This window comes from Narcine bancroftii, unplaced genomic scaffold (assembly GCF_036971445.1).
Source record: "Narcine bancroftii isolate sNarBan1 unplaced genomic scaffold, sNarBan1.hap1 Scaffold_76, whole genome shotgun sequence".
NCBI lineage: Eukaryota > Metazoa > Chordata > Chondrichthyes > Torpediniformes > Narcinidae > Narcine > Narcine bancroftii.
Window position 1 is genome coordinate 16446 of NW_027212265.1, and position 26719 is coordinate 43164.

Here is a 26719-nt window from a genome sequence, read left to right on the forward strand (position 1 = left end):
CCTTGTCTGAGGAAAGACGTGCTGGCATTGGAGAGGGTTCCAAGATTGACTAGATTGAGACCAGGAATGAAAGGGTTAACAAATGAGGAACAATTGCTGGATCTTTGACCGTACTCATTGGAGTACAGAGGGATGGGGGGGGTGGGGGCGGGGAGGGTCTCGTAGAGACATTTTGAATGCTGAAAGGCCTGGACTGAGTAGATGTGGTAAGGATGTCTCCCGTCATAGGGAAAGAGGCCACAACTTCAGGAGCAAATGGAGACGCAGAGAAATCTCCAGCCAGAGGGCCGTGAGCATGTGGGTGGATAGATCAGCTTGTGATTAGAACAGTTGGGCAGACTCAATGGGTGATCTTGTGATCTCTCCACCGTCCACCCTGGTTACCAGAGGTTCTTTAACACACCCAGCGTTCACCCTATTACCCTGAGATCCTCGACACTCCCCACCGTCCACCCTATTACCCTGAGATCCTCGACACTCCCCAACGTCCACCCTATTACCCTGAGATCCTCGACACTCCGCACCGTCCACTCTATTACCCTGAGATCCTCGACACTCCCCAACATCCACCCTATTACCCCGAGATCCCTCGATGCTTCCCACTGTCCACCCTATTAACCCAAGATCCCTTGAACTCTCCACCGTCCACCCTATTACCCCGATTCCTCAACACTCCCCACCATTTACCCTATTAACCTAATATCCCTCGACACTCCCCACCGTTCACGTTGTGTGTCCTACTCTCCTACGCCGACATCCCTCAAACCCTCTACACTCAATCTAATATTTGAGGGCAGCGCGTTTGGCGAAACGGTGATCGTAAGGCCTTTACAGCACCAGTGACCGGGGGTTCGAATCCTGAGCTGTCTGTAGGAGTTTGCATGTTCTTCCTGTGTCTGCATATGGGGGATCTGGTCTCCTCCCACCTTCAAAAACATACTGGGGGTGGTAGGTGTAATTAGACGACACGGGCTTGTGGGCCAAAAGGGCCTGTACTCAAGAATCCTTAAGCAAGTCACTGATTGAGTTTGTTGTTGAGTCTGACGGTGGAGGGGTAGCAGCTGTTCCTGGACCTGGTGGTGCAGGTCTTGTGGCCCCTTAACCTCCTTCCCGATGGCAACAGCGGGAACAGAGCGTGTGCCGGGAGGCGTGGGGTCCTTGATGATTCGACGGCAACATTTGTTGTTTCTTAGTGTCTGTTTCTTAGGGTGGGATCAGCAAAAAAAAAGGGCATGTCTAAATAAAAAAAATTAAAAATGTAAACACAATATGGGACACATCAGGGAAAAGCAAGAGTTATTTTAAAACAACAGGGTGGGAGAGAGAGAACACGAAACAATGCCACCAGTGGAAATGTGTGTTGTTGGCTGATCATTGGTTCTGGGCGAGGTTGTGCTTTGGGGGGGGTCTGTGGGGAATTCAAGAGGGGGAGAGCTGGGGGGGAGGAAGCTGCTCCTTAACCTTGAGCTCCTGATCTTCAGTCTTCTTCCACGATGTCGGCTGCCTGCTGGTTACAGAGACAGTGAGGGGTGTAGGGGACTGGAGGGGGTTACAGAGACAGGGAGGGGTGTAGGGGACCAGAGGGGGTTACAGAGACAGTGAGGGGTGTGGGGGACTAGAGGGGTTTACAAAGACAGAAAGTGGTGTCGGGGCCCCAGGGGGATCGATCAAGACCTGAATGGATCAACACTTCCAAATTGTGTCCTCCAAATCTCATGCTCCAAATTGTCGCCCAGTCTCTGCAGACGAATCATTTCCTGTTGACTATCTGTTATCTCCTCCCTCTGAATGTTCTGTACCTTGCTGGTTTCATGCCACAGTATGTTCTTGTGCAGTATTTTTCGGTGCCTTTGTGCGGATGTGGTCTGAAGACCAAATTAGATCCTGTTGAAATTAAAACACAATGCTGGAGAAACTCAGCAGGTCAAACAGCGGAGTTGAATTAGCAAAGCCTGCTGCATCACCCACGACTATGGCTCGTGATGACAAAACACCATCTCTAAATTTGCCAATAATACCGTGGTAGTGGGTTGAAAAAAATGGGGTGATATGACAGTGTAGAGGAGGAAGATTGAAAACTTGGGGCTCCAACGACAACCTCGCACTCAACGTCACCAAAACAAAGGAGCTGATTGTTGACTTCAGGAAGGGAAAACCAGAGGTGAATGACTGGGGGATCGGAGGGGGAGGGGGAGAGGGTGAGCACATTTATGTTCGTGGGAGTCACTATCTCAGAGGATCTTTCCTGGAAGCAACACACCGATGAAGAAAGCCCATCCGCGCCTCGACTTCCTCAGGAGTTGGTGTGTCCCTGGCAAATTTCTACAGAGGTGCGGTGGAAAGTGCACTGACTGGCTGGTATGGGGGATACCAATAATTCACCTCCCCGAGCATAAAGCCCTGCAAAAAAAAAAAAAGTCCTGGACACATTCCAGGACATGACAGGCAGAACCATCTCCACCGTTGAGAACATCTACGGGGAATGTTGCCGTCGAATCATCAAGGACCCCACGCCTCCCGGCACACGCTCTGTTCTCGCTGTTGCCATCGGGAAGGAGGTTAAGGGGCCACAAGACCTGCACCACCAGGTCCAGAACAGCTGCTACCCCTCCACCGTCAGACTCAACAACAAACTCAATCAGTGACTTGCTTAAGGATTCTTGAGTACTTTATTGATTTACTCTCTCTGTATTGCACAGTTTGTTCACATTTTATCTGTTTACGTGTACAGTTTATTTTTGCACCACCAATTAGTGGTAATTCTGCCGCACCCTCAGGAGAAAAGAATCTCAGGGTTGTGTGATGCCGTGTCTGAACTCTGGCAATAAATCTGAAAAATGGCCAGAAATGTCGGTTCTGGATCTTTATCTTGGCTTTATAAAGGACACCGTTTGACCTGCTAAGTTTCTCCAGCATCGTGTCTTTACTTCAACCGTGGTGTTTGCAGACTCTTGTGTTTCACTCAGATTGTATCTATTGTCATATAATGGTACAGAACGTGTAATATTACACAAAATTGCCTTCTGCCGGCTGTGAGGCAGACAGAGAGTCGCCATGAGTGTTCCCGCTGCCCCTTACAGTACGGGAGAAAGAGAATAAAAAGAGTCCCCTAAGAGACACCGAGTGTCCGTGGTTTCGCCTCCAGCGATTCCCACAGCCACACAGACTCCTGCCCGATCCATCGGCTGCCTGAGCCCCAGATCCGAACCTCCATCACTATCAGGAAGCCCTTCAGCGCCCTCTCAAATCCCAGATTCCCCCCCCACAGCCCGTGCGGGTCCCTCAGCCACTAAGCCCCCTCGCTGGTTGTCTCCTCTGCTTCTCCTTTCCCAAACAGGAGGGTGGTCTCCCTGTTTCTGGCGCCCTGTGCCGGTCCGCTTCCCCTGGAGTCTGCGACATGCTCCCTCACCCCCGTGGTTCACTGCCGAACACAGGCCGCTGACCCCCTGTGTGGATCTGCCAGTGTTAGGATCGGGTGGTTGGACCCTGCACAGCATTGCCGAGTCTCTGCTCCCTCCTCTCCCCGGGATCATACTAATGGCAACGCTGCCTTTACAGCAGCTCTGACATTTCCCCGCCAGTGTCTCTGCACAACAGCTCTGACAAACCCCCAGACTATTTCACAATCATCTCAGCACAGATTTCAACACAGAATGCTTGCCATCTGGCAGGCAGATTTTCTCCTTGCATGTGTGGCGTGCTGTACAAGCAGCACGCGGGCAGAAAACACACCAACTACATGCAGAGAATGCCAACTACATGCAGAGAACATGTAAATGACAGTGAATGCCAACTATATGCATAAAACATGCCATCTACACAGAACATTTAAAATAGACACGCAGAGAATGCCTACTACCCACAGAGAGCATGTAAACTAGACACAAAATGCCAACTGCATGCAGAGAACATGTAAACTATACATGAAGAGAATGGCAACTAATGCAGAGAATATGCAAAATACACATGAGAATGTAAATTTCACATGCAGAGGAAATAAACTATAGGCATGTACAGTGAACATGTAAACTACATGCATAGAACATGGAACCTGTATGCAGAAAACATGCGAGCTACACAAGCAAAGAATAGGCAAGCTACGCACGCAGTGAACAAGCAAGCTACACAGGCACTGAATATGTGAGCTACACACTCAGAACATGCAAGCTACACATGAATAGAACATGCAAACACAGAGATAATGTAATCATGCATGTGCAGGGAATGCAAACCACATGCAGAATATGTAAGCTACATGCGTGTGCAGAGAACATGCACAAATACATGCCTGCAGAGAGCATAAAAACTACATACATAGAATGTAAACTATTTGTGCATACAGAGAACATGCACACCATACCTTGGCTGTGTGGATAAAAAAATTTGGTTGCAGAAAGAAGGCAGAGAGTAGTAGTGGAAGGAAGGTATTCTGCTTGGAGGTCGGTGACTAGTGGAGGGGCCGCAGGGATCTGTTCTTGGACCTCGGATCTTTGTGAATTTTATAAATGACCTGAATGAAGAAAGGGGAAGGATTCAAATCCATACACCCCTCAAGGTTGCTGCACAGGTTGATAGGATAGTTAAGAAGGACGATGGGACACTGGGCTTCATTAGTCGGGGGATTGAGTTCAGGAGTTGAGAGGTCACGTTGCAACTCTACGAATCTCAGCTGAGATCCCAGTGATCAGTTCTGGTCACCTCATTACAGGAAGGATGTGGACGGTGTAGAGAGGGGGCAGAGGAGATTCACCTGGATGGGGAAACCAGTCTTTACGAGGTGTTTAACAGAACTGGGACTTTACTCTTTGGAGAGAAGAAGGATGAGAGGAGACTCTCATGAGGTCATCAAGATTCTGAGAGGCGTAGATCAGGTAGACGGCCAACGCCTGTTCACCAGAGGACGTCTTTACAAAGTGAACGGAGGAAGTTTAGGGTTTTTTTTTTTACACAGAGTTGTGGGGGCCTGGAATACCTTGCCGGGGATGTCGGTGGAGGCTGGAACACTGGGGGCATTTAAAAGACTTTTAGACAGGCCCTTGGATGGAAGAAAAATAGAGGGATATGGGGTAGGGGTTAGTACTTTTTTTAAGGAATACATGGGTCAGCTCAAGATTGAAGGCTGAAGGGCCTGTACTCTGGTGTAGTGTTCAATGTTCTATATGCATGTAGAGAATGTAATCTACATGAGCCTGTAAAGAACTCACAGGCCACACAGGTCCTCAGAAAACACTCAGGCTACATGCAGACTATGTTATGTAAACATTGCAGTGAATGACCCCACATACATGTGCAGAGAACACCCTCTCTCTCTCCCCCTCCTCCTTTCTCTCCTCCACTCTTCTCCCCCTCCCCTCTCCCCACCCCTCCACTCTATCTCCCCTCCCCACCTCTCTTCCTTTTCCCACCTCCCCCACTCTCTCCCCCTCCTTCATTCTCTCTCCCCTTTCTCACCGACTCCCCCCTCTGCCCCTCCCCCTCTTTATCCCTCCCCTCCTCTCCCCCTTTCCATCCCTCCTAACCACTCTTTTCCCCTCTCATTCCCCTTCCCTCTTTCTCCATCCCTCCTTTTCTCTAACCACCCTCCCCCTTTCTCCCTCCCCCCCTCTCTCTCTCTCTCTCTCTCCGTCCTCCCTCCCTCTGTCTCTGACGTGTTTGGCCTGTTGTCAATTTTCCCCATTGCAAAACAAAGTTCTGGCACCTTTACAATCACAGCTGGAACCAGATGTGAGTCAGGGCATTGTGTCAGGAATCCCAGTGTCTCCGACCTCCCCACTCCTCCTCACAAGTCCCTCCTTCCCCCAACCCCCCTTCTCTCTCCCTTCCTACCTTACTCCCCACCCCTCCTTCTACCTCCCCTCCCCACCTCCCTCCAGCATTCTCTCCCCTCCCTCCCCCTCCCATCACTCTTCCCCCTCTCACCCTCCTGCCTCTTCCTTTTACTTTCTCCCTTCCCATTCCCTTCTCTCCCCTTCCCCATTCTCTCCCTCTCGTTCCCTTCCGTTCCGCACTCTCCCTCTCTCTGCTCTCCCCTCCCTCCCCCTCTCCCTCTCTGCCTCTCTCTCCTCCCCGACTGTCCCCCACTTTTTCCCTCTCCCTCCTCTCTCCCTCATCCCCTTCTCTCCCCTCTCCCCCTTCTCGCTTCCTTCTCTCCCTGCTCTCCCTCTCGCTCTCTCCCCACTCTCTCCTTCTCTGCCTCTCTTTCCTCCCACTCTCTTCTCCCCACTCTCTCCCCCCTCTCTATCCTCCCATCTCATCCCCATTGCTCGCAATCCTTATGCCATTTCAGGGAAATTTACAAGCTAATATAACCTTGTTAACCTGAACAAATGTTTGAATTTTCTTCCCTCAAATGAAATTTACTTTCTCTCCTGGTAGGATTGTGTCATTCCACCATCTCCCCTCTAGTCGATCAAACACTGTCATCAGGCTTTACAGCCTGAAAACAGACCCTTCATCCCATCTAACCCAATGCTGGTCCATCATTCTGCATTTGTGGGCCCTGTCCCCTTCAAACCTTCCCTGTCCACAGCAAACGATGTCCCTGTACCCCCAGGGTCTCTGTTCTACCACATTCCCCACCCCCCCCCCTCTCTACCTGTGTCCCCACTGTCAGGGAGCGATGTCACTGTACCCCCAGGTCTCTCTGTTCTACAACACTCCCCATCCCCCTGTCTACCTGTGACCCCACTTTGAGGGAGTGATGTCCCTGTACCCCCAGATCTCTCTGTTCTACAACTCTCCTCACTGCGTCCTGTCTGGTGTGTCACGGGATACCAAGGGTAATGAAGGTGGAGAGTGAGGAAGGATTTTGGTCATGGCTGTGGGAGAGATGGGGGGGAGGCAGGTTCAAGGACTGGGGTCATGAATGAAACACCCTATCACCCCCCCACCTCATTCTGGGTGCCTGGAAAGGGTTAACGATTTAACATGATGCACAGCGCAGGGTGACCTTCCAAATTTTTAGAACAGAGATGAGCCAACAGAGATAAAACACAAATGTCTGCACACACAGGAGTTACCTAACCCTAAACCCAACGCTGGAGAAGCTCAACAGGTCAAACCTTTATACAGCAAAGATAAAGATTCATAACCAACGTTCAGGGTTGAGACCTTCATCAAGCTACGAGCCTTTCCCGATTCGTGAATCCAGAGTAGACTTTGGCCTTTGACTCCAGGACTTGGAGCAGTTCTGGTCTCCGAGTTACAGGAAGGACGTTGACGTTTTAGAGAGGGGGCAGAGGAGATTGACCAGGACATAGTCTGAATTAGAGAACATGCCTTATGAGGCAAGGTGAGCAGAGCTGGGACTTTTCTCTTTGGAGTGTAGAAGGATGAGAGGAGACTTGATTGAGGTTGACAAGATTCTGAGGTGTAGATAGGGTGGACAGTCAGCACCTGTTTCCCAGGGCAGGATTCCAGGGCGAATTTATAAGGGGACTCCAATACCCCGCCCAGTGTAAAGCCCTCCAAAAGGTAGTGGGCACAACCCACAACATCGCAGGCAAAACCCTCCCCACCATTGAGAATGTCTACAGGGGAACACTGTCGTCAGAGAGCAGCAGCAATTTTCTGCTGCCATCAGGAAAGAGGTGCAGGTGCCACAAAACTTGCACCCCCAGGTCCAGGAACAGCTGCTTCCCCCTCCACCATCAGACTCCTCAACGACAAACTCAATCAGGGACTCGTTTAAGGACGTGCACTTTAGTGTTTGCACAGTCAGTTTGTTTACATTTGTTATCTGTTTACACCTGTTCGTTGCATGCAGGTTATTCTCTGCATGACCAATTGGTGATAATTCTGCCACACCTGCAGAGAAAGGAATCTCAAGGTTGGATGTGATGTCAGTAATGATGTGCCCTGGCAATGATCTGCATTGTTTTGAAATGGGTCAGTACACAATAATGGGATGAAGGGCCTGTGCCAAGCTGTAATGTTCTATATTACCCCCAACCCGGACAGGCTTTCAGCGAAGTGTGTAATATTCAGAAGAAGGTGGCGGCGGATGGGGAGAACCGGGAAGAGGTGTTGGTGAAGGAGGCGGCCAGTCGGGAGGGTGAGCTGGCGGGCAGGCTGTGTCAGCTGCAGGCCGAGAGCAGGCAGGTCCAGCTCAGCCTGGCCCAGCTGACATCCGAGAACGAGAGGCTGGCACTGACAGTGCAGGAGCTGGGAGAGGTGAGTGGCAGTCCGTCCCCTCGAGTGAGTTCCCCCTCTCCCTGGAAAGGTGAGCCTCTCACCTCCCCTATCTGGGAGCAGTTCCCCTTCTCCCCCTCCCCTCTCCAGAAGCAGTTCCCACTCTCCCCTCCCCACTCCGGGAGCAGATCCCCCACTCCGGGAGCAGATCCCCCTCTCCGGGAGCAGATCCCCCTCTCCGGGAGCAGATCCCCCCTCTCCGGGAGCAGATCCCCCCTCTCCGGGAGCAGTCCCCCCTCTCCGGGAGCAGTCCCCCCTCTCCGGGAGCAGTCCCCCCTCTCCGGGGGCAGTCCCCCCTCTCCGGGAGCAGTCCCCCCTCTCCGGGAGCAGTCCCCCCTCTCCTTCTCCGGGAGCAGTCCCCCCTCTCCTTCTCCGGGAGCAGTCCCCCCTCTCCTTCTCCGGGAGCAGTCCCCCCTCTCCTTCTCCGGGAGCAGTCCCCCCTCTCCTTCTCCGGGAGCAGTCCCCCCTCTCCTTCTCCGGGAGCAGTCCCCCCTCTCCTTCTCCGGGAGCAGTCCCCCCTCTCCTTCTCCGGGAGCAGTCCCCCCTCTCCTTCTCCGGGAGCAGTCCCCCCTCTCCTTCTCCGGGAGCAGTCCCCCCTCTCCTTCTCCGGGAGCAGTCCCCCCTCTCCTTCTCCGGGAGCAGTCCCCCCTCTCCTTCTCCGGGAGCAGTCCCCCCTCTCCTTCTCCGGGAGCAGTCCCCCCTCTCCTTCTCCGGGAGCAGTCCCCCCTCTCCTTCTCCGGGAGCAGTCCCCCCTCTCCTTCTCCGGGAGCAGTCCCCCCTCTCCTTCTCCGGGAGCAGTCCCCCCTCTCCTTCTCCGGGAGCAGTCCCCCCTCTCCTTCTCCGGGAGCAGTCCCCCCTCTCCTTCTCCGGGAGCAGTCCCCCCTCTCCTTCTCCGGGAGCAGTCCCCCCTCTCCTTCTCCGGGAGCAGTCCCCCCTCTCCTTCTCCGGGAGCAGTCCCCCCTCTCCTTCTCCGGGAGCAGTCCCCCCTCTCCTTCTCCGGGAGCAGTCCCCCCTCTCCTTCTCCGGGAGCAGTCCCCCCTCTCCTTCTCCGGGAGCAGTCCCCCCTCTCCTTCTCCGGGAGCAGTCCCCCCTCTCCTTCTCCGGGAGCAGTCCCCCCTCTCCTTCTCCGGGAGCAGTCCCCCCTCTCCTTCTCCGGGAGCAGTCCCCCCTCTCCTTCTCCGGGAGCAGTCCCCCCTCTCCTTCTCCGGGAGCAGTCCCCCCTCTCCTTCTCCGGGAGCAGTCCCCCCTCTCCTTCTCCGGGAGCAGTCCCCCCTCTCCTTCTCCGGGAGCAGTCCCCCCTCTCCTTCTCCGGGAGCAGTCCCCCCCTCTCCTTCTCCGGGAGCAGTCCCCCTCTCTCCTTCTCCGGGAGCAGTCCCCCCTCTCCCCTCTCCTTCTCCGGGAGCAGTCCCCCCTCTCCCCTCTCCTTCTCCGGGAGCAGTCCCCCCTCTCCCCTCTCCTTCTCCGGGAGCAGTCCCCCCTCTCCCCTCTCCTTCTCCGGGAGCAGTCCCCCCTCTCCCCTCTCCTTCTCCGGGAGCAGTCCCCCCTCTCCCCTCTCCTTCTCCGGGAGCAGTCCCCCCTCTCCCCTCTCCTTCTCCGGGAGCAGTCCCCCCTCTCCCCTCTCCTTCTCCGGGAGCAGTCCCCCTCCGGGAGCAGTCCCCCCTCTCCCCTCTCCTTCTCCGGGAGCAGTCCCCCCTCTCCCCTCTCCTTCTCCGGGAGCAGTCCCCCCTCTCCCCTCTCCTTCTCCGGGAGCAGTCCCCCCTCTCCCCTCTCCTTCTCCGGGAGCAGTCCCCCCTCTCCCCTCTCCTTCTCCGGGAGCAGTCCCCCCTCTCCCCTCTCCTTCTCCGGGAGCAGTCCCCCCTCTCCCCTCTCCTTCTCCGGGAGCAGTCCCCCCTCTCCCCTCTCCTTCTCCGGGAGCAGTCCCCCCTCTCCCCTCTCCTTCTCCGGGAGCAGTCCCCCCTCTCCCCTCTCCTTCTCCGGAAGCAGTCCCCCCTCTCCCCTCTCCTTCTCCGGGAGCAGTCCCCCCTCTCCCCTCTCCTTCTCCGGGAGCAGTCCCCCCTCTCCTTCTCCGGGGGCAGTCCCCCCTCTCCTTCTCCGGGAGCAGTCCCCCCTCTCCTTCTCCGGGGGCAGTCCCCCCTCTCCTTCTCCGGGGGCAGTCCCCCCTCTCCTTCTCCGGGAGCAGTCCCCCCTCTCCTTCTCCGGGAGCAGTCCCCCCTCTCCTTCTCCGGGAGCAGTCCCCCCTCTCCTTCTCCGGGAGCAGTCCCCCCTCTCCTTCTCCGGGAGCAGTCCCCCCTCTCCTTCTCCGGGAGCAGTCCCCCCTCTCCTTCTCCGGGAGCAGTCCCCCCTCTCCTTCTCCGGGAGCAGTCCCCCCTCTCCTTCTCCGGGAGCAGTCCCCCCTCTCCTTCTCCGGGAGCAGTCCCCCCTCTCCTTCTCCGGGAGCAGTCCCCCCTCTCCTTCTCCGGGAGCAGTCCCCCCCTCTCCTTCTCCGGGAGCAGTCCCCCCCTCTCCTTCTCCGGGAGCAGTCCCCCCTCTCCTTCTCCGGGAGCAGTCCCCCCTCTCCCCTCACCTTCTCCGGGAGCAGTCCCCCCTCTCCCCTCTCCTTCTCCGGGAGCAGTCCCCCCTCTCCCCTCTCCTTCTCCGGGAGCAGTCCCCCCTCTCCCCTCTCCTTCTCCGGGAGCAGTCCCCCCTCTCCCCTCTCCTTCTCCGGGAGCAGTCCCCCCTCTCCCCTCTCCTTCTCCGGGAGCAGTCCCCCCTCTCCCCTCTCCTTCTCCGGGAGCAGTCCCCCCTCTCCCCTCTCCTTCTCCGGGAGCAGTCCCCCCTCTCCCCTCTCCTTCTCCGGGAGCAGTCCCCCCTCTCCCCTCTCCTTCTCCGGGAGCAGTCCCCCCTCTCCCCTCTCCTTCTCCGGGAGCAGTCCCCCCTCTCCCCTCTCCTTCTCCGGGAGCAGTCCCCCCTCTCCCCTCTCCTTCTCCGGGAGCAGTCCCCCCTCTCCCCTCTCCTTCTCCGGGAGCAGTCCCCCCCTCTCCCCTCTCCTTCTCCGGGAGCAGTCCCCCCTCTCCCCTCTCCTTCTCCGGGAGCAGTCCCCCCTCTCCCCTCTCCTTCTCCGGGAGCAGTCCCCCCTCTCCCCTCTCCTTCTCCGGGAGCAGTCCCCCCTCTCCCCTCTCCTTCTCCGGGAGCAGTCCCCCCTCTCCCCTCTCCTTCTCCGGGAGCAGTCCCCCCTCTCCCCTCTCCTTCTCCGGGAGCAGTCCCCCCTCTCCCCTCTCCTTCTCCGGGAGCAGTCCCCCCTCTCCCCTCTCCTTCTCCGGGAGCAGTCCCCCCCTCTCCCCTCTCCTTCTCCGGGAGCAGTCCCCCCTCTCCCCTCTCCTTCTCCGGGAGCAGTCCCCCCTCTCCTTCTCCGGGGGCAGTCCCCCCCTCTCCTTCTCCGGGGCAGTCCCCCCTCTCCTTCTCCGGGGGCAGTCCCCCCTCTCCTTCTCCGGGGGCAGTCCCCCCTCTCCTTCTCCGGGAGCAGTCCCCCCTCTCCTTCTCCGGGAGCAGTCCCCCCTCTCCTTCTCCGGGAGCAGTCCCCCCTCTCCTTCTCCGGGAGCAGTCCCCCCTCTCCTTCTCCGGGAGCAGTCCCCCCTCTCCTTCTCCGGGAGCAGTCCCCCCTCTCCTTCTCCGGGAGCAGTCCCCCCCTCTCCTTCTCCGGGAGCAGTCCCCCCTCTCCTTCTCCGGGAGCAGTCCCCCCTCTCCTTCTCCGGGAGCAGTCCCCCCTCTCCCCTCACCTTCTCCGGGAGCAGTCCCCCCTCTCCCCTCTCCTTCTCCGGGAGCAGTCCCCCCTCTCCCCTCTCCTTCTCCGGGAGCAGTCCCCCCTCTCCCCTCTCCTTCTCCGGGAGCAGTCCCCCCTCTCCCCTCTCCTTCTCCGGGAGCAGTCCCCCCTCTCCCCTCTCCTTCTCCGGGAGCAGTCCCCCCTCTCCCCTCTCCTTCTCCGGGAGCAGTCCCCCCTCTCCCCTCTCCTTCTCCGGGAGCAGTCCCCCCCTCTCCCCTCTCCTTCTCCGGGAGCAGTCCCCCCTCTCCCCTCTCCTTCTCCGGGAGCAGTCCCCCCTCTCCCCTCTCCTTCTCCGGGAGCAGTCCCCCCTCTCCCCTCTCCTTCTCCGGGAGCAGTCCCCCCCTCTCCCCCTCTCCTTCTCCGGGAGCAGTCCCCCCTCTCCCCTCTCCTTCTCCGGGAGCAGTCCCCCCTCTCCCCTCTCCTTCTCCGGGAGCAGTCCCCCCTCTCCCCTCTCCTTCTCCGGGAGCAGTCCCCCCTCTCCCTCTCCTTCTCCGGGAGCAGTCCCCCCTCTCCCCTCTCCTTCTCCGGGAGCAGTCCCCCCTCTCCCCTCTCCTTCTCCGGGAGCAGTCCCCCCTCTCCCCTCTCCTTCTCCGGGAGCAGTCCCCCCTCTCCCCTCTCCTTCTCCGGGAGCAGTCCCCCCTCTCCCCTCTCCTTCTCCGGGAGCAGTCCCCCCTCTCCCCTCTCCTTCTCCGGGAGCAGTCCCCCCTCTCCCCTCTCCTTCTCCGGGAGCAGTCCCCCCTCTCCCCTCTCCTTCTCCGGGAGCAGTCCCCCCTCTCCCCTCTCCTTCTCCGGGAGCAGTCCCCCCCTCTCCCCTCTCCTTCTCCGGGAGCAGTCCCCCCTCTCCCCTCTCCTTCTCCGGGAGCAGTCCCCCCTCTCCCCTCTCCTTCTCCGGGAGCAGTCCCCCCTCTCCCCTCTCCTTCTCCGGGAGCAGTCCCCCCTCTCCCCTCTCCTTCTCCGGGAGCAGTCCCCCCTCTCCCCTCTCCTTCTCCGGGAGCAGTCCCCCCTCTCCCCTCTCCTTCTCCGGGAGCAGTCCCCCCTCTCCCCTCTCCTTCTCCGGGAGCAGTCCCCCCTCTCCCCTCTCCTTCTCCGGGAGCAGTCCCCCCTCTCCCCTCTCCTTCTCCGGGAGCAGTCCCCCCTCTCCCCTCTCCTTCTCCGGGAGCAGTCCCCCCTCTCCCCTCTCCTTCTCCGGGAGCAGTCCCCCCTCTCCCCTCTCCTTCTCCGGGAGCAGTCCCCCCCTCTCCCCTCTCCTTCTCCGGGAGCAGTCCCCCCTCTCCCCTCTCCTTCTCCGGGAGCAGTCCCCCCTCTCCCCTCTCCTTCTCCGGGAGCAGTCCCCCCTCTCCCCTCTCCTTCTCCGGGAGCAGTCCCCCCCTCTCCCCTCTCCTTCTCCGGGAGCAGTCCCCCCTCTCCCCTCTCCTTCTCCGGGAGCAGTCCCCCCTCTCCCCTCTCCTTCTCCGGGAGCAGTCCCCCCTCTCCCCTCTCCTTCTCCGGGAGCAGTCCCCCCTCTCCCCTCTCCTTCTCCGGGAGCAGTCCCCCCTCTCCCCTCTCCTTCTCCGGGAGCAGTCCCCCCTCTCCCCTCTCCTTCTCCGGGAGCAGTCCCCCCTCTCCCCTCTCCTTCTCCGGGAGCAGTCCCCCCTCTCCCCTCTCCTTCTCCGGGAGCAGTCCCCCCCTCTCCCCTCTCCTTCTCCGGGAGCAGTCCCCCCTCTCCCCTCTCCTTCTCCGGGAGCAGTCCCCCCTCTCCCCTCTCCTTCTCCGGGAGCAGTCCCCCCTCTCCCCTCTCCTTCTCCGGGAGCAGTCCCCCCTCTCCCTCTCCTTCTCCGGGAGCAGTCCCCCCTCTCCCCTCTCCTTCTCCGGGAGCAGTCCCCCCTCTCCCCTCTCCTTCTCCGGGAGCAGTCCCCCCTCTCCCCTCTCCTTCTCCGGGAGCAGTCCCCCCTCTCCCCTCTCCTTCTCCGGGAGCAGTCCCCCCTCTCCCCTCTCCTTCTCCGGGAGCAGTCCCCCCTCTCCCCTCTCCTTCTCCGGGAGCAGTCCCCCCTCTCCCCTCTCCTTCTCCGGGAGCAGTCCCCCCTCTCCCCTCTCCTTCTCCGGGAGCAGTCCCCCCTCTCCCCTCTCCTTCTCCGGGAGCAGTCCCCCCTCTCCCCTCTCCTTCTCCGGGAGCAGTCCCCCCTCTCCCCTCTCCTTCTCCGGGAGCAGTCCCCCCTCTCCCCTCCCCTCTCCCGGAGGTTCCCTCTCCCCATTTCACCCCGAACAGGTCTCTCTCTCTCTCCCCACTCCCTATCCCCAAAGTCGAACATACTTCACCATTTCTTCTCCCAGACCTCCCTCACCACCCTCTCCTCGATGTCCTCTCTCAGACACTCTCTCCCCACCCTTTCCCTCCCAGAGATTCCTCTCCCTACTCCCTCTCGGAGCTCCCTCCCCACAACCCTGTATCCCTGAGAGAGAGAGGGGGAGGGAGAAAAGAGAGAGTTAGTAAAAAGGGAAAGAGAGATGGGGAAGGAGAGAGGAAAGGAAAAAGAAAGGGGTGGGAATGTGGGAACCTGCCGAATTGCTTCTGTCTGGTGGGTTAAGGAAGTGGGGAAAGAGGGAAGAAGCTCCAAACTCATCCCCTCCTACTCCTATGTTTTTGGTCTCCCACCCCTCCCCTCTCTATGGCAGCGCTGCAAGGCCCTGGAGCTGGAGCGAGCTGACCTCCGGGAGGAGGTGAAAGAGCGCAGGAGTCGGGAGAGCGAGATGTTGCAGGAATGCGCAGAGCTCGAAGAGGAAAATCTGCAGCTGCAGAAAGCGGTGTCCGCTCTACGGGAGAGACAGGTAGGTCCCGCTCCCCACCCTCCCCCTCCCCACACCCCTTTTCCCTCCCCTCCATCCCCTTTCTCCCCTATCTCCTACCCTAGCCCCTCCTCTCTCCCCTCTCCTCCTCCTTCCCTCCCCTCTCTCCTTTTCCCCTCCCCTCTGCTCTCTCCCCTTCCCAACTTTACCTTCCCCTCCCCTTCCCCCTCCCATTCTCCCCTTCCCCCTCTCCTGTCTCTCCCCTTTCCCCCTCCATTTCCCCCTCTCTCCCCTTCCCCCTCCAATACCTTCCCCCTCCCTCCTCCCCTTTCTTTTTCCTTTCCCTCTCTCCTTCCCCATCTCTCTTTCCCTTTTTTCTAACTCTCTTTTCTCCCTCCCCCTCTCTCTCAGGGATACAGGCCATAGTGAGCAGGTGGGGGAAGGATGGAGTGGATGGGGCCACTGTGCTCTTTGTGGGCTGCAGGACCCCAAGGGTTCAGGGAGGGGACTGTCCATGGGTGTGGTGATGGTGTCTGACCTCCTCCCTTGTCCCCTTCCCCCAGGTGGAGTTCGAGGGGCTGAAGCACGAGCTGAGGCAGCGGGAGGAGGCGATCGAGGAGCTGGAGGAGCGGCTGGAGGAGGCGGCGCGGCTGAAGGCGGAGAGCGAACGGGAGGCGGAGGAAGCGCTGGAGAGCCTGGGGACTGAGCGGGCCAGGAGAGGCGAGCTGTGGGGGCAGCTGCTGGACGACTGTGGGAGCAGCAACCCCGGTGCTTGCCCAGAACAGGACAGCGGCTGCCAGCTCGACGCCCCTGGGAGGAAGGCCTGGCCCGTCTCCGACCTCCTCACCGAGCTCAGCCGCTCCGAGACGCACAGGCTGAGGCAGCAGCTGGAAATGGTGAGGGGCTTGTGGGTCAGTCCCCGGAATCCTCCCCCCCATGGTCCGTTCCCTGAATCTTCCCCCAACATTCTATTCCCTGAATCCTTAGTCTATCCCCCACATCTTTCCTCCGTGGTCCATCCCCATGTGGTCTGTCCTCTGAATCCTCCCCCTCTGTGGTCCATACCCTGAAACCTCTCCCTGTGTTCGTCCCCTATATCCTTCCCCCATATTCTGTCACCCAAAATACTCCTCCAATCATCCACTACCATCTTCTACCATCATGCTATGTCCCTCCCCTCCATTGCTCTATCACCCCACCTTTTCTCTTGACCCCATCCATTAAGACCACCCCCTCCCTCTCTTCTGCTCACCCTCTCTTACGACCACCTCCCTCCCTCTGTCTCTTCACCCACCTTCTCCCTCGCTCCATCCAACCCCACCCTATCTCCCCTCCCTTGCTCGCACCCTAATCTGTGAGCAGGCCCTCATTAATCCCCAACCCCCTCCATTCTTCTCCCACCACCCCCCACCCTCCTTCCTATCCAGGTAGAGCAGGAGAAAGCCACCCTTCTGGCTGAAGTCCAAGACCTGCAGCGGCGCCTGGAGACCAGCAGCCGGGGGGCACTGCCGCCAGAGGAAGACGAGGAGGAGGAGAAGCATCAGGAGGACGTCCCAGGATCCAGAAATGGAGCACGGAGCCCGCCAGCACCTGAGTCACCGGAATTCGGCGGCAGGGAATCCCCCCGGCTGGAGGAAGAGCTCACCTCCCTGAGCCAGGAGCTGTCGGTGCTCTACCACCGCCTGTGCCTGCGGGCAGGTCTGGAGCCCAGAGGTCCGAGCCCCAGGGCCCGTCCGGACGCCCCGGGGGCCTTGGCCCTGTGTGGGGTCCTGCGGGGGCAGCTGGGGCGGCTGCGGGAGGCGGCAGAAAGGTGGGGGGCGGCAGCAAAGGCCCGGCGCGGGGCCGAGGTGGAGGACGAGGGACTGCAGGCCGAGGTGCTCAAGCTGCGATCGCTGCTCAGCACAAAGCGGGAGCAGATTGCCACCCTGCGCACTGTGCTGAGGGCCAACAAGCAGGTAGGGAGGGTGCGGGGCGGTTTACATGTCCGGTACCCTCTGTCTGACCCCAAAATCCTTCCCCTTTATATACGCCTGTCTTCTAAACGCTTCCCTGGTCCCCCTGTCCATCCCCAAAACCATTCCTCAGTACCCTCATCCGTCCCCTAAACCCTTCCCTGGTCCCTGTCCGTCCCCTAAACCCTTCCGTGGTCCCTGTCCATCCTCAAAACCCTTCCCTGCACCCTCCATCTAACCCCTAAATCCTTCCCTGATCTCCATCCATTCTCAAAACTCTTCTCAATACCCTTATGCATCTCCAAAATCATTCCCTCATTCCCACGTCCATCCCCAAACGCTTCTCTGGCCCCTCTGTCCATCCCCTAAATCCTTCCCCAGTCCCCATCTGTCCCGAAAATCATTCCCTCATCCCCATGTCCATCCCCTAAACTCTTCCATGGTCCCCATCTGTCCCAAGAACACTCCACTGCTCCCTCCATTCATCCCCAAAACCTTTCCCCAGTTTGTCCATCCCTGAAATTCTTCCCCGATCTGCTGTCTGTCCCCCTAAACCCTTCCCTGGTCCACCCCCAAAACACCTCTGATCCCCCAGTCCGTCCCCGAAAACTTTCCCCGGTCCCCATGCCCGTCTGCTAAATCCTTCCCCTGACCCATGTCCATCCCTGAAATCCTTCCCTGCATCCCCTTTCCGTCGCTGAACATTTCCTCTGGCTCTGAACCCACTCCATCTCGGAAACCCTTGCCTGGTACCCTCCTGCACATCTAAGAAACCCTTCCCTACCCCAAAACACTTCCCCATCCCCCGTCTGTCTCCGAAACACTTCCTCTGGCATCGAACTAACTCTGTCCATCCCTGTCACCCTTCCCTGGTTTCCCCTGTCCATCCCCAAAACACTTCCTCTGGTTCTGAACTAACTCCTTCCATCCCCGTGTCACTTCTCCAGTCTCTAAACTCCTTCACCAGTCCCATAACCAACTCCATCTGTCCCCAAACCACTTCCCCGGTCCCTGTATAAGGGACTCTGTCTGTCCCTTATACCCCTTCCCGTCTCCTAACCCACTCTGTCCTCCAAACAAAAAGTGTTTCTCGTCCTTTTTTCCAACTGAAGTATCATCTCAAGTAATCCCTTACTAACCACAGAGCACATACGATGTCGGCCGAAATCTTTACCCATCCCAACAACCCTCAGTCCATCCCCAAGCCACTCTCTGGCCCTGTAACCCCTTCTGTCCATCCATAAACTCCTTCCATGGTCCCATAACTCACTCTGTCCATCCCCTAATCCCTTTCCCATCCCCAAAGCTCTCAGTCCATTCCCTAACCCCTTCCCTGTCTCTTGACCCTCTCTATCCATGACCTCACCCACTGTGCTGTGACCACTGACTCTCCCCTTTCTCTCTCTCTCTCCCCTCTTCCCCCTCTCCCTCTCCACTCCCCCTCCCCCTCTCTCGTCCCCTTTCGCCCTCCCTCCCCCTCCGCTTCTCTCCCCCTCTCTTCCCTCTCCCCCACTCTTCCCTATCCTCCTCTCTTTTCTCCTTCCCCCCTCTCTTCCCCCTCTCTTTCCTCCTTCTCTCTCCCCCTCACCCTCCTTTCCCACCCTCTCTCTTCCCTCTCTCACCCCCCTCTCTCCCCTCCCCCCTCCACTCCCCCCACAGACAGCTGAGGTCGCCATGTCCAACCTGAAGAACAAGTGCTCTGTGGAGCGGGCCGTCGTGTCCGACACCATGACCCGTCTGCGCCAGGAGCTGAAGACCCTGAAGGAGGACGCTGCCACCTTCTCTTCCGTCCGCGCCCTCTTTGCCAGCAGGTGGGGTACAGGGAGGGGAGGAGGCGACCCCTCCTGTGGGTGGTCTGGAGGCAAGAACATTTGGGACGAGAGTGGAGGGCAGATGAGAGATTCGCCTGAGGCCCTTCTGCCCTCCTTTCCCGTGCTAATCCAGAGCAGGCCCTTGGGACGCGGCTGAGCCTAGCCCATTAACTCCAACCTCCCTCCCTCCTCCCCAACACTTCCCATCTCTTCCTGGTCTAACCTTCCCTCCCCACTTCCAGTGTCCACCTTGAAGTTGAACAATAGGGCATTTTATTGTTGTACACAGGGGTACAGGGCACATGCAGATTGGAATTCCGGTCTGCCATGTCTCAGCAGGTGCTTCTTGAGGGGAAAGGTTAGCAAAGTTTGGACTTCACACTTTGGAGAGGAGACTTGATCAAGGTCGACAAGATTCTGAGAGGTGTAGATCGGGTGGATGGCCAATGCCTGTTTCCCAGGGCGAGATAAGCAAACACCAGAGGATGTCTGTACAAAGTGAAGGGAGGGAAGTTTAGGGGAGATTTCGAGATGTTTTTACACAGAGAGCTGCGTGTGATGTATTTTGGAAGGTAAAGCCAGGAGGCTGAGTACAGAGTCAATGGTTGGTTACTTAACGATATGTATGAATGGAGGGACCTTGGGGTCCAAATCTATAAGTTCCACAAGGTCACCACACGGTTGATAGGATAGTTAAGAAGACCTGTGGGTCGTTGGGATTCATTAGTTGGGAGATTGAGTTCAGAAGACGAGAGGTCATGTTGCAACTCTACAAATATCTGGTGAGTCCCCACCAGTATTCAGTTCTGGTCACCTCATTACAGGAAGGATGTGGAAGCTATGGAGAGTGTGCAGGAGATTCACCAAGATGTTGCCTGCATTGGAGAATGAGTCTAATGAAGGATGAGAGGTGTTGTAGACCAGAGGGGTCCAGGGGAGAGTTCTAGTACAGAGGGATCCAGGGGAGTGTAGTGGGGCAGAGAGATATAGGTTTGTGTTGTGGAGCAGATAGATCCGAGAGTAGAGATACAGCATACCTCAAAATTTGGGTCATAGGTTGAAAGGTGATCAAAAAGGCTCTTGGACCATGGATCAACTATCAGAGTATCGAGTCCAGAAGTTGGGGCTTCATGTCGTTGTACCAGACATCAGTTAGTCTCTTTATGGGGACATGAGGCAGTTGGGACCAGTGTGGGTGGGACGGATCCACAGATAAGATGGGTTTGGAGGGATGTGGGGCAGGTGGGACCAGGGTGGGTGGGGACATTGAAGCACTGTTCTCCTTCAAGAAACGGGGATAGGGTCAATCTGGTGACAGGATTGGACTCCAGCTTTTTCATGGCCTCCCCACTCACCCCAGGTGCGACCAGTATGTGGCACAGCTTGAAGAGATGCAGCAACAGTTGACAGCCGCAGAAGATGAGAAGAGGACGCTGAACTCCCTGCTGCGGATGGCCATCGAACAGAAACTGGCGCTGACCCGCCGTCTAGAGGGCAAAGAACAGCCTTCAGCACAGAGTTCTGGCACTGAGAGGGTCAGGGCACGGACTCGGACACGCTGGAGATCGGCGCGAGATGGATCACAGGTTATTGTCAAACACCAGTGGATAGTACTGGTGGGAACAGGTCTGTCACTGTGTAACACGGGGGGGGCAGTTCTGTCATTGTGTAACAATGGGGGACAGTACCTGTGAGGACGGGTCTGTCACTGTATAACATGACGGTACAGTGTAACACTAGGGTACAGTACTGGTGGGTAGGGTATGTCACTGTGTAACACCGGGGACAGTGCTGGTGGAGACGGGACTGTCACTGCGTAACACTGGGGGACAGTACTGGTGGGTCGGGTCAGTCACTGTGTAGCAACGGGGTACAGTACTGGTGGGGACGGGACTGTCACTGTGTAACACGGGGGGACGGGTCTGTCACTGTGTAACACGGGAGGACGGGTCTGTCACTGTGTAACACGGGGGGACGGGTCTGTCTCTGTGTAACACGGGGGGACGGGTCTGTCACTGTGTAACACGGGGGGACGGGTCTGTCACTGTGTAACACGGGGGGACGGGTCTGTCACTGTGTAACACGGGGGGACGGGTCTGTCACTGTGTAACACGGGGGGACGGGTCTGTCACTGTGTAACACGGGGGGACGGGTCTGTCACTGTGTAACACGGGGGGACGGGTCTGTCACTGTGTAACACGGGGGGACGGGTCTGTCACTGTGTAACACGGGGGGACGGGTCTGTCACTGTGTAACACGGGGGGACGGGTCTGTCACTGTGTAACACGGGGGGACGGGTCTGTCACTGTGTAACACGGGGGGACGGGTCTGTCACTGTGTAACACGGGGGGACGGGTCTGTCACTGTGTAACACGGGGGGACGGGTCTGTCACTGTGTAACACGGGGGGACGGGTCTGTCACTGTGTAACACGGGGGGACGGGTCTGTCACTGTGTAACACGGGGGGACGGGTCTGTCACTGTGTAACACGGGGGGACGGGTCTGTCACTGTGTAACACGGGGGGACGGGTCTGTCACTGTGTAACACGGGGGGACAGTAATGGTGGGGACGGGACTGTCACTGTGTAACACGGGGGGACAGTACTGGTGGGGACGGGACTGTCACTGTGTAACACGGGGGGACAGTACTGGTGGGGACGGGTCTGTCACTGTGTAACACGGGGGGACAGTACTGGTGGGGACGGGACTGTCACTGTGTAACAAGGGGGGACAGTACTGGTGGGGACGGGACTGTCACTGTGTAACACGGGGGGACAGTACTGGTGGGGACGGGACTGTCACTGTGTAACACGGGGGGACAGTACTGGTGGGGACGGGACTGTCACTGTGTAACACTGGGGACAATACTGGTGGGGACGGGACTGTCACTGTGTAACACTGGGGACAATACTGGTGGGGACGGGTCTGTCACTGTGTAACACTGGGGACAATACTGGTGGGGACGGGTCTGTCACTGTGTAACACGGGGGGACGGGTCTGTCACTGTGTAACACGGGGGGACAGGTCTGTCACTGTGTAACACGGGGGGACAGGTCTGTCACTGTGTAACACGGGGGGACAGGTCTGTCACTGTGTAACACGGGGGGACAGGTCTGTCACTGTGTAAGACGGGGGGACAGGTCTGTCACTGTGTAAGACGGGGGGACAGGTCTGTCACTGTGTAAGACGGGGGGACAGGTCTGTCACTGTGTAAGACGGGGGGACAGGTCTGTCACTGTGTAAGACGGGGGGACAGGTCTGTCACTGTGTAAGACGGGGGGACAGGTCTGTCACTGTGTAAGACGGGGGGACAGGTCTGTCACTGTGTAAGACGGGGGGACAGGTCTGTCACTGTGTAAGACGGGGGGACAGGTCTGTCACTGTGTAAGACGGGGGGACAGGTCTGTCACTGTGTAAGACGGGGGGACAGGTCTGTCACTGTGTAAGACGGGGGGACAGGTCTGTCACTGTGTAAGACGGGGGGACAGGTCTGTCACTGTGTAAGACGGGGGGACAGGTCTGTCACTGTGTAAGACGGGGGGACAGGTCTGTCACTGTGTAAGACGGGGGGACAGGTCTGTCACTGTGTAAGACGGGGGGACAGGTCTGTCACTGTGTAAGACGGGGGGACAGGTCTGTCACTGTGTAAGACGGGGGTCAGGTCTGTCACTGTGTAAGACGGGGGGACAGGTCTGTCACTGTGTAAGACGGGGGGACAGGTCTGTCACTGTGTAAGACGGGGGGACAGGTCTGTCACTGTGTAAGACGGGGGGACAGGTCTGTCACTGTGTAAGACGGGGGGACAGGTCTGTCACTGTGTAAGACGGGGGGACAGGTCTGTCACTGTGTAAGACGGGGGGACAGGTCTGTCACTGTGTAAGACGGGGGGACAGGTCTGTCACTGTAACACGGGGGTACAGTACTGGTGGGGACTGGTCTGTCACTGTGTAACACTGGAGTACAGTACTGGTGGGGACTGGACTGTCACTGTGTAACACTGGGGTATGGTACTGGTGGGGACAGGTCTGTTACTGTGTTACATGTGCGGACAGTTCTGTCACTGTGAAATACTGTGGAACAGTACTGGAGGGTCGGGTCTGTCACTGAGTAACACAAGAGTACAGTACTGGTGGAGACGGGTATGTCACTGTGTAACACCGGGGAGAGTAATGGTGGGCAAGGATCTGTCACTGTGTAACACCAGGGACAGTAGTGGTGGGGAGAGGCCTGTCACTGTGTTACACGTGGTGACGGGTCAGTCACTGTGTAACACTGGAGTACAGTACTGGTAGGGACGGGACTTTCACTGTGTAACACCGGGGACAGTACTGGTGGGGCCGGGACTGTCACTGCGTTACACTGGGGGACAGTACTGGTGGGTCGGGTCAGTCACTGTGTAGCAACGGGGTACAGTACTGGTGGGGTTGGTCTGTCAGGGGACAGTACTGGTGGGGGCGGGACTGTCACTGTGTAACATGAAGGTATAATACTGGTGGGGACGTGTCTGTCACTGTGTAAAACTAGGGTAGAGTACTGGTGGGGAAAGGACTGCAACAGTGTAACTCTGAGGTAGAGTATTGGTGGGACAGGACTGTCACTGTGTAACACTGGGGAACTGTACTGGTGGGGATGGGTCTGTCACTGTGTAACTCTTGGGGACAGTACTGGTGGGTCAGGACTGTCACTGTGTAACACTGGGGGACAGTACTGGTGGGGACGGGTCTGTCACTGTGTAACTCTTGGGGACAGTACTGGTGGGTCAGGACTGTCACTGTGTAACACTGGGGGACAGTACTGGTGGGGACGGGTCTGTCACTGTGTAACTCTTGGGGACAGTACTGGTGGGGAAAGGACTGCAACTGTGTAACACCGGGGTACAGTACTGGAGTGTAGGGTATGTCACTGTGTAACACCGGGGACACTACTGGTGGGGACGGGACTGCCACTGTGTAACACGGGGGGGCAGTTCTGTCATTGTGTAACAATGGGGGACAGTACCTGTGAGGACGGGTCTGTCACTGTATAACATGACGGTACAGTGTAACACTTGGGTACAGTACTGGTGGGTAGGGTATGTCACTGTGTAACACCGGGGACAGTGCTGGTGGAGACGGGACTGTCACTCTGTAACACGGGGGGACAGGCCTGTCGCTGTGTAACACGGGGGGACAGGCCTGTCGCTGTGTAACACGGGGGGACAGGCCTGTCGCTGTGTAACACGGGGGGACAGGCCTGTCGCTGTGTAACACGGGGGGACAGGCCTGTCGCTGTGTAACACGGGGGGACAGGCCTGTCGCTGTGTAACACGGGGGGACAGGCCTGTCGCTGTGTAACACGGGGGGACGGGCCTGTCCCGCTGTGTAACACGGGGGGACGGGCCTGTCCCGCTGTGTAACACGGGGGGACGGGCCTGTCCCGCTGTGTAACACGGGGGGACGGGCCTGTCCCGCTGTGTGACACGGGGGGACGGGCCTGTCCCGCTGTGTGACACGGGGGGACGGGCCCGTCGCCGTGTGACACGGGGGGACGGGCCCGTCGCCGTGTGACACGGGGGGACGGGCCCGTCGCCGTGTGACACGGGGGGACGGGCCCGTCGCCGTGTGACACGGGGGGACGGGCCCGTCGCCGTGTGACACGGGGGGACGGGCCCGTCGCCGTGTGACACGGGGGGACGGGCCCGTCGCCGTGTGACACGGGGGGACGGGCCCGTCGCCGTGTGACACGGGGGGACGGGCCCGTCGCCGTGTGACACGGGGGGACGGGCCCGTCGCCGTGTGACACGGGGGGACGGGCCCGTCGCCGTGTGACACGGGGGGACGGGCCCGTCGCCGTGTCACACGGGGGGACGGGCCCGTCGCCGTGTCACACGGGGGGACGGGCCCGTCGCCGTGTCACACGGGGGGACGGGCCCGTCGCCGTGTCACACGGGGGGACAGTACTGGTGGGGACGGGACTGTCGCCGTGTAACACGGGGGGACAGTACTGGTGGGGACGGGACTGTCGCCGTGTAACACGGGGGGACAGTACTGGTGGGGACGGGACTGTCGCTGTGTAACACGGGGGGACAGTACTGGTGGGGACGGGTCTGTCGCTGTGTAACACGGGGGGACAGTACTGGTGGGGACGGGACTGTCGCTGTGTAACACGGGGGGACAGTACTGGTGGGGACGGGACTGTCGCTGTGTAACACGGGGGGACAGTACTGGTGGGGACGGGACTGTCACTGTGTAACACGGGGGGACAGTACTGGTGGGGACGGGACTGTCACTGTGTAACACTGGGGACAATACTGGTGGGGACGGGACTGTCACTGTGTAACACTGGGGACAATACTGGTGGGGACGGGTCTGTCACTGTGTAAGACGGGGGGACGGGTCTGTCACTGTGTAAGACGGGGGGACGGGTCTGTCACTGTGTAAGACGGGGGGACGGGTCTGTCACTGTGTAAGACGGGGGGACGGGTCTGTCACTGTGTAAGACGGGGGGACGGGTCTGTCACTGTGTAAGACGGGGGGACGGGTCTGTCACTGTGTAAGACGGGGGGACGGGTCTGTCACTGTGTAAGACGGGGGGACGGGTCTGTCACTGTGTAAGACGGGGGGACGGGTCTGTCACTGTGTAAGACGGGGGGACAGGTCTGTCACTGTGTAAGACGGGGGGACAGGTCTGTCACTGTGTAAGACGGGGGGACAGGTCTGTCACTGTGTAAGACGGGGGGACAGGTCTGTCACTGTGTAAGACGGGGGGACAGGTCTGTCACTGTGTAAGACGGGGGGACAGGTCTGTCACTGTGTAAGACGGGGGGACAGGTCTGTCACTGTGTAAGACGGGGGGACAGGTCTGTCACTGTGTAAGACGGGGGGACAGGTCTGTCACTGTGTAAGACGGGGGGACAGGTCTGTCACTGTGTAAGACGGGGGGACAGGTCTGTCACTGTGTAACACGGGGGGACAGGTCTGTCACTGTAACACGGGGGTACGGTACTGGTGGGGACTGGTCTGTCACTGTGTAACACGGGAGTACGGTACTGGTGGGGACGGACTGTCACTGTGTAACACGGGAGTACGGTACTGGTGGGGACGGACTGTCACTGTGTAACACGGGAGTACGGTACTGGTGGGGACGGACTGTCACTGTGTAACACGGGAGTACGGTACTGGTGGGGACGGACTGTCACTGTGTAACACTGGGGTATGGTACTGGTGGGGACAGGTCTGTTACTGTGTTACATGTGCGGACAGTTCTGTCACTGTGAAATACTGTGGAACAGTACTGGAGGGTCGGGTCTGTCACTGAATAACACAAGAGTACAGTACTGGTGGAGACGGGTATGTCACTGTGTAACACCGGGGAGAGTAATGGTGGGCAAGGATCTGTCACTGTGTAACACCAGGGACAGTACTGGTGGGGAGAGGCCTGTCACTGTGTTACACGTGGTGACGGGTCAGTCCCTGTGTAACACTGGTGTACAGTACTGGTAGGGACGGGACTTTCACTGTGTAACACCGGGGACAGTACTGGTGGGGCCGGGACTGTCACTGCGTTACACTGGGGGACAGTACTGGTGGGTCGGGTCAGTCACTGTGTAGCAACGGGGTACAGTACTGGTGGGGTTGGTCTGTCAGGGGACAGTACTGGTGGGGGCGGGACTGTCACTGTGTAACATGAAGGTATAATACTGGTGGGGACGTGTCTGTCACTGTGTAAAACTAGGGTAGAGTACTGGTGGGGAAAGGACTGCAACAGTGTAACTCTGAGGTAGAGTATTGGTGGGACAGGACTGTCACTGTGTAACACTGGGGAACTGTACTGGTGGGGATGGGTCTGTCACTGTGTAACTCTTGGGGACAGTACTGGTGGGTCAGGACTGTCACTGTGTAACACTGGGGGACAGTACTGGTGGGGACGGGTCTGTCACTGTGTAACTCTTGGGGACAGTACTGGTGGGTCAGGACTGTCACTGTGTAACACTGGGGGACAGTACTGGTGGGGACGGGTCTGTCACTGTGTAACTCTTGGGGACAGTACTGGTGGGGAAAGGACTGCAACTGTGTAACACCGGGGTACAGTACTGGTGTGTAGGGTATGTCACTGTGTAACACCGGGGACACTACTGGTGGGGACGGGACTGTCACTGTGTAACACGGGGGGGCAGTTCTGTCATTGTGTAACTATGGGGGACAGTACCTGTGAGGACGGGTCTG

General features: G+C 58.6%; 1 protein-coding gene across 4 annotated transcripts in view; it reads left to right on the forward strand.

Moving 5' to 3' along the window:
• The window catches only part of LOC138751146 (protein bicaudal D homolog 2-like), a 51848-nt gene that overhangs the window by 4272 nt on the left and 20857 nt on the right, over positions 1–26719 (forward strand). For 2 of the 4 annotated variants that reach the window (XM_069913208.1, XM_069913209.1), the window contains exons 2-7: positions 7960–8172; positions 14642–14794; positions 15316–15648; positions 16180–16707; positions 18364–18515; positions 19876–20101. In XM_069913208.1, the coding sequence (XP_069769309.1) occupies positions 7960–8172; positions 14642–14794; positions 15316–15648; positions 16180–16707; positions 18364–18515; positions 19876–20101 (1605 nt within the window). Of the gene's footprint in view, positions 1–7959; positions 8173–14641; positions 14795–15315; positions 15649–16179; positions 16708–17651; positions 18071–18363; positions 18516–19875; positions 20102–26719 lie in introns of those variants that run through there. The other 2 variants (XM_069913210.1, XM_069913211.1) reach the window with 2 other exon arrangements.